Source organism: Myotis myotis, unplaced genomic scaffold (assembly GCF_014108235.1).
Source record: "Myotis myotis isolate mMyoMyo1 unplaced genomic scaffold, mMyoMyo1.p scaffold_m19_p_17, whole genome shotgun sequence".
In the NCBI taxonomy this organism is placed as follows: domain Eukaryota; kingdom Metazoa; phylum Chordata; class Mammalia; order Chiroptera; family Vespertilionidae; genus Myotis; species Myotis myotis.
The window spans coordinates 44,761,164-44,771,342 of NW_023416321.1; the positions used below are offsets into that span (position 1 = coordinate 44,761,164).

The following is a 10,179-nucleotide window of genomic DNA, read 5'->3' on the forward strand; positions in this document are numbered from 1 at the left end:
GGTCAGTGCAGGTGTGGGAGGGAGGCGACCAATTGATGTCTCTCTCACATTGATGTTTCCCTCTCTCGCCCTCTTTCCCACTCTCTCTAAAAATCAATGGAAAAAATATCCTTGGGTGAGGATTAACAAAAAAAGAAAGAAAGAAAAAAACACATGAGAATGGAAATCGATTGGTAATGTCTGCCATGGGTGGCATGTTGGGGGATGGTAGGGAGCGAGGAGTCAGGATTGATTAGCTGGCCCTGGTCTGGGGGTGGACTATGAGTAGGGTGCACTTTATCCTTAGGAGGCAGCCTGAGGAAGAGCCAGCAGTGAAGGGTGGGCCCTCCTTGGGACCTGGAGGTTCAGGGTGTCCCTTGATCAATTGAAGGGGCTCCAGAGGCCCTTGGTGCCATTGGCCCTGGTCCCCTCCAAGCATGGGGGGCTGGGACTGAACTGCCCACATTTGGGAGCACAGCCAGCTTCTGTTCCATTGCTGGGATCTCCTGAGTTTGAGGATGGGTCCCCAAAGTCCTCCCCTGCTTGGGGGCTTTATGGGGGTTTAGGGAAAGCAGCTGGAGAGTGGGGAGCCATGGCCATGCGGTCATCAGACCTCACTCGGCACACGGGCTCTGCTGTGCTGTGGATTCGGGACAGGAGCACTTGGGTGTCCCAGTTCCCGAATGTCCAGGTCCCAGTGTGGCTCACAGGACAGAGGGGGGGGGTGCTCGGGGCCTTCTGCCCGTCGCTCATCGTCTCTGGTGGTGAGGGAGCTGGCAGCCAGTGCCAGGCAGAGGAGGAAGTAGGGCCCAGCCATCAGAGCCCCAGGAGGGCCAGGCACCTCCAGGGTCTGGGAGGCTGAGGAAGGGCCTGAGACGCCCAGAGCCGGGCAGACCGCGCTGGTGAGACAGGCACGTTCTGCATCCACAGGGAGGTGCTGAGTGGCCTCTTGTCCTGTGTGTTTGTGTTTCAGCGCTTCTAGAAGCAAGGAGCTTTCTCCAGGATCTGGGCAGAAGGGAAGTCCGGGTTCCAGCCAGGGGGCACCCTGTGCTGGGACACCAGCAGGCACCAGCCCCGGCCCGCCGCCCGCTGACCAGAGCCCCCACACTCTCCGGAAAGGTACGCCCCACCACCTGCACCTGCACGTCGCCTAGAGCTGATGGCTGCCCGCTGCCTGGAAACTCACTTCCCCACCAGCCTGGGTGTCAGACACCCTGTGGCCTAGCGAACGGGTCCCCATCTGTGCATTAGCGGTTAAAGGTCTACCAGCTCCCAGAGGGACATTTCATCACCTTTCCTCAGTTTCCTTGTTTGAGCAGTGGGCTCGTCAGGCGGGTGGAGGGTCTGGCTTTCTGTACACCAGGACCTCTGCCCGGGGTGATGCGTGCCTTCCAGGCCCCGCCAGGCCCCCGCAGCCATCTGTTGTGTGGGACCTCCTGCCCCCCACCGGCCTCACCCAGCTGCCTGCCCCTGGGTTGTTTGTGGGATGTGACAAAGAGGGGAACCGCTGGCTTGTCCCGGAGTCCTGCCCTTCATATTTGTCTTAGAGCTCCGGGAATTCCTGCTAAGCCCGCACTGCCCACCCCAGAATCTGCCATGGAACGCACTGTAAAGGCCATTATTCCCTCTGAAATGACCCCCAAGCTGACGACCTGCTCCTGGTGACGGTTCACCAACAGGGGCCGCGGGGAGGGAAGCGTACCCAGCCTTTCTGTTCGCGGTCATCTGTGCCGTTGCTTTGCAGGCTTCACATTGTTTAAAGGAGCCTCGTGTTGGCTCAGTCCTCGTTCCAGCCTCTCCAGCGCCTCGGTGGGGCTGCAGCTCCAGGGCTGGGGGCCCGGGGCTGGTCACCTTGTCATCGCACATCTTCAGGGCTGGTGGCTTTCCGCCTGGCCGGCGGCAGGCCACAGGGGCACCCATGACCCTAGTCTGCCCTCAGCAGCCTTCCTTCTGTCCCTTCCCATCATGCCTCATGCACTCCACAAGTAGTTGTTGCGCCCTACTGTGTGCCGAGCTCAGAGGGTATAACCATAGCAGGCGCACAGTAGGGGTGTAACCGTAGCAGGCGCAGCTCTCAGGAAGGTGAGCGTGGAGCGGTACCGCAGGTGGCAGTGCGGGCACTGCTCACACGGGCCCTTCCACACACAGGCGCTGGCCGCAGCGGTGGGCTGGGGTTTCAGCACCCAGGGTTCCTCCGGCACCCATAGGGTTCCCTGGGGTCTAGAAACAGTTCTTTGGCGGTTTGTGTGCAAGGCCTAACCCTCCCCAGCCCTACACTGGGGTGATGGCTAAGCCATCGCTTTGTCCACAGGAGTCAGGGCTCCTCATGCCAGCGGCAGGCTGGGCTTCCCTCCTCACAGCAACAGGACCTCTGGGGGACGCGGCCTAGAGTGACGCAGGTCCCTTCCCAAGGGTGTTCGGTAGCTCAGTCACCACTGAAATAAGCAGCTTTCTCCGCCTCCTCCACCACCGGCACACTTGGTGGTTTTAACGCCTCCGTCTTTTGGCATCACAGCCTTGTCCTGTAACTTCCCGGAGTGGCGATGTCACACAGACGTCTTGGCGCTGTCACTGCTCCCCTCGGCTCCTTTGGGAGAAGACAGGTTCAAGCATGGTCCCTGGTCCCCACCTGCTCCTCACCCGGGGAGCAAGTCCCGCCCGGGCCGGCAGAGCTGCGGGTGGTTTATTAAGTCAGGATTATACGGTGCTTCCTGCACACGGTCTCATTGCATCCCTGCAGTGCTGTGGAGAGATTTACGGACGTGCCCGGGGCACAGTGGGAAGACGGAGGCATCTGGGCCACGTTGATAGACCCTGGAGAACATGAGCTTGCCTTGTCCACGCTGCACACGGAAGGAGCCAGAGCCATGCATGGGGCGCAATTAGCATAGGTTTTGTTCCATGGAAGGGGGTTCCCTGACGCCTCCTCGGGGCTAAAGGACAATCTCTTCTGGAATTCGTGGCACCACAGGCAGCCCCACTGGGCTGACAGGTTGCCCTGGATGTTCCCATTTCTCATCCTCCCGGCCATTTCCAGTTAGAAGTGAAATGTAGTTGTCCACCTTTAGCAGGACTAAGTCAATACACAGGGACATGGAGGCCTGCAGAGGAGGTCAGAACACGCTGTGCCCTGTGCACGGGTGGAGGGCAGGGCAGGCGGACGGGCAGCGCCGGGCGCCGGGCCACTGTGGCCCACCTACAGGCTATCGGTCACTGAGGCCAAAGGTCAGCTTCCGATGCTGACAGTCGCCTGTCCTGGGCCCACCGTCACAAGTCGAACTTGGCACTGGCTCACTCTTCCTTGGGCCACCGGTCCCCTTTGTCACCCCAATGGTGACTGGCACTGGGAAGCCAGCCATGGCCTGTCGGGGGGGAAATGTGTCTGCAGCCTGCTGTGTGTGTGTGTGTGTGTGTGTGTGAGAGAGAGAGAGAGAGCGAGAGAGAGAGAGAGGGCAGAAATCCAGAGAAGAGGAGAAATTAGTGAACAGAAATTAGGGAGGACATGAAAACTTGCAAGTCTAGGTGAATTTTTAAAAATTGTGTTGCCTGCTCTCAGGGTGCCAAGGGCTGGGGTGGCGAGGGGTAGGAGGGGGTGAGGGGTGCACCTGGACCCCGGCCGCATGGACCCCGGGCGTCATGGAACAACCTTGTATGTTGCTGTTGTGTTTTTTCTTCCAGTTTCCAAGAAGCTGGCACCGATTCCGCCCAAGGTCCCCTTCGGCCAGCCAGGCGCTATGTCGGAGCTGCCCACCGGCCAGCCGTCCCCACTCAGCCTGTCGCCTACGCCCCCGAGCACCCCGTCACCCTACGGACTCAGTTACCCACAAGGGTACCCCTTGGCCTCGGGCCAGCTCTCCCCGGCGGCAGTGCCCCCTCTGGCCTCTCCTTCCAGCTTCGCCAGCACTTTAACCAAATCGCGGCCCACCCCGAAGCCCCGGCAGAGACCCACGCTGCCGCCCCCGCAGCCGCCCACGGCGAGCCTCTCCGCCTCCAGCCCGCAGTCCACGGAGCACCCCGTGCTCGACGGCATGGCCCCCGGGGAAAGCATGTCCACAGGTAACCATGCCCAGCTTCCTCCATTTTCCACGAACTTGAGCACAATGGGCCGAGGGAGGGCTGCTGGTGCCACTGCCAGTCAACAACCCATTTGCCAGGGGCCGGCTGTGCTGGTGCCAACGTAGCTCCCCAGGGGATCCCCTGAGACGCCCCTGCAGCGGGTGAGAGCAGCTCGGGAGGGACGCACCTGTCCTGCAGCGGGCCTCTGCGGGGGTCTCCCAGTCCAGCGCCCGCAGCCAGGGCTCTGCGTCGGCCCTAATTTGGGGGCTGAGTGCCCGAGCTCCTGGGAAAGCTGGAAGCTGGGGGAGATGGCAGACCCGCTGGCACCTGAGCACAGTGGTGCGGGAGGCATCCCCGTGTCGTCAAAAACCGTACGGACCAAAGACATTTCCTTTTTATTAATTGAATAAGCCTAATTAGAAACATGTATTTCTAGCACCATACATTATAAAGGGGCCGGGTTCAGACAAGACACGTGCCCCCCCTGGTTCTCAGAGGAGCTAATTGGACAAGCCCACAATGGCTAAATTTAGTTTTGCTTTGAATTTAAAATCAAAGATGGATCTATTTTCCCCCAGAAAAACGTGTGGCATGAAATCATAAGCACACACGTGTAGCACACACCACTTGTCTGGAAGAAGGACACGTTGAAACATCTCCCAGGATCGAGCACACCAGGTCAGAACTCGGCACATTTGTGTGGCCGCTGACTAGAGCCAGCCCCCCACCTCACCAGGCCGAGAGCCCGGGTTCGTCGGCCTGTATCGTCCCAGGTAGCAGCAGGCGGGGCCACTGGGGCCGGAACACCCACCCCACACAGGGAGTTCAACACACTACACAAGTGCACATCGTGCCCTCACAGCACACACCGATGCACACACTACATGCATGCACACACCACGCACACACAGAACAGCGCAGCCTGGGCCTGGCTTCCCGCAGAGACAGGCCTTCCCTTGGCTAGATGGTGGGTTGGCCTCGGCCTCCGCTCTGTGCTGCCTGTGGAAGTCTAGTCCAGTGTGGGTATTTGTGATGGGTCTGGAGATTTAAATGTTGTGGGAGCAGCCGTCTGGCGGTTTGGCTTGGTTTGGGCTATGAATCATGTTGAAGGTACAGCTGCTGTCCTCTACCAGAGGCTTGTAAAAAACAAAGGGAATTCTTCCTTGAAAGATGAGTGAGCACCACTCCCCACCGGTGGTTCCTGGTGCGAGATGTGTTCTCAGTGAGCCCTGAGGGGAGGGAGCACAGGCCCACTGCTTTGGGGGTTCAGGGCCACACCCCCGGAGCTCCTGGTCACCCTGAGTTGTCCAGGGGGGCCGCTCCTCCCAACACATCAGCCTGCCAACTTCTGGGGCCGCCCAAGGAAGGACCCAGGGTGGTCTGCTCACCTCCTGAGAGGACAGAATGAGAGATTTGGGGGAAAGTGGGCCACAGGAGGCAGTGAGGGACAGGACAGGTGGTGCCCACAGCCACGCGGGAAGCGTAAGGACCCCTCCCACTGCACCAGCTGCGGGGCTGCTGCCTCTAGACTGAGAGATGCCCACCCCATGCCTTTCTGTTCAGTGTTCTCCGGCTGCGTTGTTCTGTCCCGCCTGTACAGGCCGGGGGCCGAGGGAGGAGCTGGACTGATGGGGTGTGGCCACCTGGCTGATACTGGGCACCGTGTTGTGTTGCGTTCTTGTTCCGTCCTGTTTATTCCTCTCTCCGATCCTGTCATTGTCCTTGCAGCCGTGTGACATGGGTGCCGCAGTGTTGGATACATGTGAGGGGAGTTCAGGGTAAGCGGCCCCAGCCCTCCCCTCCGCACTGCATGTAGCTGGGCCCTGCATGGCCGCTCCCTCGGTGCCTTCCCCAGCGCAGCAGGAGCTTTCTGGGGTCCCTGGCCATGTTGGGGTCTCTTTCTTGTCCTCAGGATCTGGGGACAAAGCCAGGCAGAGGCCGAGCTCGTCTGCTCACCTTCTGTCACCAGCCACCTAGTCCAGCACCCCTCCTCTCCCTGAGGTTGAGCTGATGGGGATCAGGCCGCCCTTCCCAGGCCGGACCTGCGGAGACTTCTCTGCCCAGCATCCGGGGCAGTTCCTCACTACACCTTGGTTTAGGGACCTGTCCACGAAGGGCAAGCTCAGGCCGCGGGCATAGCCCCCGCAGCCTGGACCTGTCTCAGGGAGGGCGCCCTGGGACCTGCACTCTCAGACTGAAGTCCACGCGCCTCCTCCAGGGTGAGGCTGAGGCTGAGGCTGGCGGATCCTGGAAAAGCCATAGCATTAGAGTGCATCCTGAGCTCATCTCCCCAGCTCGATAAACGCTGGGGAACATTTACCCAGGTCTGCCTGGTCTCCTCCTATAAAGAGCAGGTGCTCTAAAGTGAAACCAAGGCAAGAACATGAACGAAGCCAGAAGGAATGAGGTGTTCCTACCTCAGTAAGAAGGTGTGGCCAGAGCCAATCTGGGGCCCTCCAGGGGTGCCCCATGAGAGCTGCCGAGACCAGGCCAGCAGAGCCCACAGGCCTCTTAATAGGAAACCAGCTCCGCCAACCCCCAGCACCGTCAGCGAGTCCCCCTCAGGGTCTCCAGGGAGCAGCCAGGGTGCGCTGAGCAGCTCACTCCAGCGCCAGTTCTGGGCCGGGCGCTCTTCGCCTGCTGTCCAGACTGTCACACAACCCCCCACCACCCTGGGCTGTTCCCATTTGACTGCCTGGCACAGGGGAGGCGAGAAACCTGTGCAGGGTCATGTGCCGCCTGGTGGTACAGATGGGTGGGCCCCAAGCCAGCAGCAGCCTCCCACAAGGCACCCAGGGGTGGCCCAGCGGGGGGCAGGCAGAGCTGAGCTCAGCCCTCACCTCTGCCTGAGGCCTCCAGTGAGGACAGGCTGCAGTGGCTCCCTGATGAGTGCTTGGGAGGCGGGAGTGGACCTGGGTTCCAGAGCTTCCATGTTTGTACAGTGTCTCTTAGGACCGTGTCCAGATGTCTGTCTGTCTACTTGGTATGGCATTCTTTGGGTTGAATGTTTGTTTTACCAAAAAAAGCAAAATAAGAAACCAACAAAACCCCACCTCCCAGTTCCTGCCCAAAGGCTGCTCCCTCCCAGGTAGCTTCCTCGCTGCCCAGGCCCAGGTGGAAGGCAAGGCGAGGTGAGGCAGAGCTGAGCAGGTGGGCGGGTGACATGGCTGAGGGTGAGGGCCCGGGGCTGTGCCCGGCTACCCGGCCTGGAGCCCTGCAGCCCGGGGTGAGCAGGCGGGGTTCCCAGTGAGCCCTGTAGCCCAGGGTGAGCAGGTGGGGTTCCCAGTGAGCCCTGTAGCTTGGGGTGAGCAGGTGGGGTTCCCAGTGAGCCCTACAGCCTGGGGTGAGCAGGTGGGGTTCCCAGTGAGCCCTGTAGTTTGGGGTGAGCAGGTGGGGTTCCCAGTGAGCTCTACAGCCTGGGGTGAGCAGGTGGGGTTCCCAGTGAGCCCTACAGCCTGGGGTGAGCAGGTGGGGTTCCCAGTGAGCCCTACAGTCTGGGGTGAGCAGATGGGGTTCCCAGGGCAGCGCAGCCCCCGCCCACACGGGGCCCCGGCTATGCAGAGCTGCTGGACCGTCTCAACTCTGCAGCTCACAGGGGCCCAGACCCACAGGCGCTGAGCCTTTCACCTCGGGTCCCTCTTCCCGATCCTCTCCCAGGAACAGGCCTTTAGTGCCCCGGGGCAGCTGCGCCTCGAGGTGAGCGGCTCCTAGGGCTGAGAGATGGGGTTTTCCTACAGTTGGGGAGCAAACAGTTTGCTGCAACTTCGGCCCAGCTCCTGGGACCCCTCTGCCGGGCCCTTCAGCCATCGAGGTATACTTACTGTTCACAGCCTTGGGGTGCTTGCACTGTCTCAGGATCCCCCACTCGCTGGGAAAACAGGGTTTTTCCACTGCCTCACACCCTGTCCCTGCAGGCGTTAGGAACTAAATGCAACCCTGAAATCCCAGGAGCCGCCAGTGGGACCGGCCCGGAGGCAGGGTGTGCGGGAGCAGCAGGAGCTGCTAGCAGTGCTGAGGGCCACCCGGCGGGCAGGTCTGCGCTGGCCCACAGGCTTGCTTGGTAGAAGTGAAGCTGCCCAACCCTAATGCAATGCTGCGATAAAACGCTTCAAGTGGCCCCCTACAGGCTGGCCCTCGGTGGCCCACCCGCTCGCTTCCTAATGCTGACTAGCTGCCTGCCCCTGGCGTCGGGTCTCCTTAGCCGCAGCCCCTTTCCACTCATCTCTCTCTGCCAACTTCCAGATCTCGCTCACTTCGAAGTCCCCTCCATCCACGTGGAGCTCGGGCCGGCGCTCCGCCTGAGTCCCCTGGAGCACAAGCTGCGGCCCTCGGTGACTGAGAAGAGGGACTCGGAGGAGGACTCAGAGAGCACCGCCCTTTGACACGCGTGTACATACGTGGGCCCAGACCAGCATATGGCAGGGCGCCCTGGGCCCAAGTCCCCCGTGGCTCTCGTTGTCACTGCCGCGCACGGCCGGAGCTCTGCAGAGAGCGGTCACCCCCGGCCTGAGTGGCAAACGTCGGTGGTGCAGATTTTGTTCGTTCCCCTCGGGTGGTGACGTGGGCCTTTTGTTTGATCTTTGCCTTTGACTTTGTGCCTATTTGACCTACTTTCAGCCTCCATGCCAAGCAGCAGCCCTCTCCACCAAGGGCTCCTGGCAGTCCCCTGCAGGGGGGTGGGGGAGGGCCAGGTGCTGGGGGAGACCTGGGCTGCGCCTGTACTGACAGCAGGAGTCCTCAGTGTCAGCTGACGGGTGTCGGCTGGACGGCCACAGAAGGGAATGGAGAGCAAGCCCTTCACTGACAGGGACCAGACCGGATTCTCGAGTCCTGGGCGCTGACGTGCGCTGCACAGGGAGGCTCCCCTCCTTGGTGGGCTCTAAGTAAACGCTGAACACATTTGTTTTACTTCCCAAGTTTTATTTTCCACACCGTGTTACCGAAAGCTCCTGTTTCTACCTTCTCGTTTCACACTTCCAAATTTAAAAATGACCTTGATGTCTAGAGGGCCTAAAGACACCTCCCCATGCCCCCCCAAACATCAAATGATCTGACAGCATTCTACACCTCCAGCTCTCAGGGGCACCAGCTCACAGGTGCGGGGTCGGGACCAGGAGCCTCTCCTGGAGGGCACTTGTGAATAGCAATAACTGTTACCCAGAGCCCGAGCATAGCGTGAGACCGGCCTGGGAGACACCAGGCCAGCCCCAACCCCCAGCGTCAGGCTCTCTCCCCTTCTCACGAACCCCCCCCCCCCTCTCGGGGGCAGGCGGGAGCACTGGGAGCCCACACCCTCTGGGACTGAGAGACATCTGGGTCATGCATGCACAGCCACACTTTACAATTTTACCCTTTTAAGGCAGATATGACATACCTATACATGATATATTTGTATATATGAAATTTCTATTTGTTTAATTTGAGCCATTCAATCTAAGCCAGTGTACAGGTGTACGATGCGAAGTTTAAGTGCGTATTCCTTCTCCCAGCACAGTGTAAAGTAGCCCTCCTCTGACCGTGCGGTTGGCAGACTTGGGATGCTACCAGCTTTGCTCACTTCCTGGCAAGGGCGGTTCGGTACCCAATTTGCAATGGAGCCCGGGGGCTGAAAGCACCTTTAAATACATGTACAAATAGTTGTCAAAAGTAATCTTATTAAAATAGATTTATTATCCCTGAGCACGGCCTTTCGTTGTTTAAGTTACGAAGCATGTGGGACACGGGACTCAGTGGCAGGTGCTGCCTGGGGAGGTGCTGCCTAGGCCTCCGCCTGCCTCCCTCTCATCACCGGAGTTTTTAAAGCATTTCTGTCTTCTCCTCGGCAGGAGAATATACAAATAAATACTGGACTTAGCTTTAAAAACTCTCTGTCTTCAGGCACTAACCTCGGTGCTGTTCAAGCTCATAAGGGGGCAGGGGAGCCAGCCTGACGTGCTACTTCGTAATACGCTGAAGGGCAATGAGGGATTCTCGCTTTCACTGCGCCAGGGAAAGCCGACTACCGTCTCGCCGCTCCCAGCACTGCGGGAGGCTGTGTTCCGGAGGCACCGCGCAGGCCCAGCCTTTCGACTGGTGCATGGAACCAGGCCCCATTGGCAGCCTGCACAGCTGACTCAGCAGAACCCGGCCACTGTGTGCCTCCCG

At 60.0% G+C, this 10,179-nt stretch overlaps 1 protein-coding gene across 5 annotated transcripts in view; it reads left to right on the top strand.

Annotated features, from left to right (window-relative positions):
• Window positions 1–9,903, top strand: part of ARHGAP44 (Rho GTPase activating protein 44) — a 189,975-nt gene extending 180,072 nt beyond the window's left edge. For 4 of the 5 annotated variants that reach the window (XM_036341687.1, XM_036341688.1, XM_036341692.1 and 1 more), the window contains 3 exons: window positions 953–1,098; window positions 3,658–4,035; window positions 8,278–9,903. In XM_036341687.1, the coding sequence (XP_036197580.1) occupies window positions 953–1,098; window positions 3,658–4,035; window positions 8,278–8,417 (664 nt within the window). In that variant the 3' untranslated portion in view covers window positions 8,418–9,903. Of the gene's footprint in view, window positions 1–952; window positions 1,099–3,657; window positions 4,036–5,763; window positions 5,814–8,277 lie in introns of all 5 variants that reach the window. The other variant, XM_036341691.1, reaches the window with a different exon arrangement.
• The last annotated feature ends 276 nt before the right edge of the window (window positions 9,904–10,179 follow it).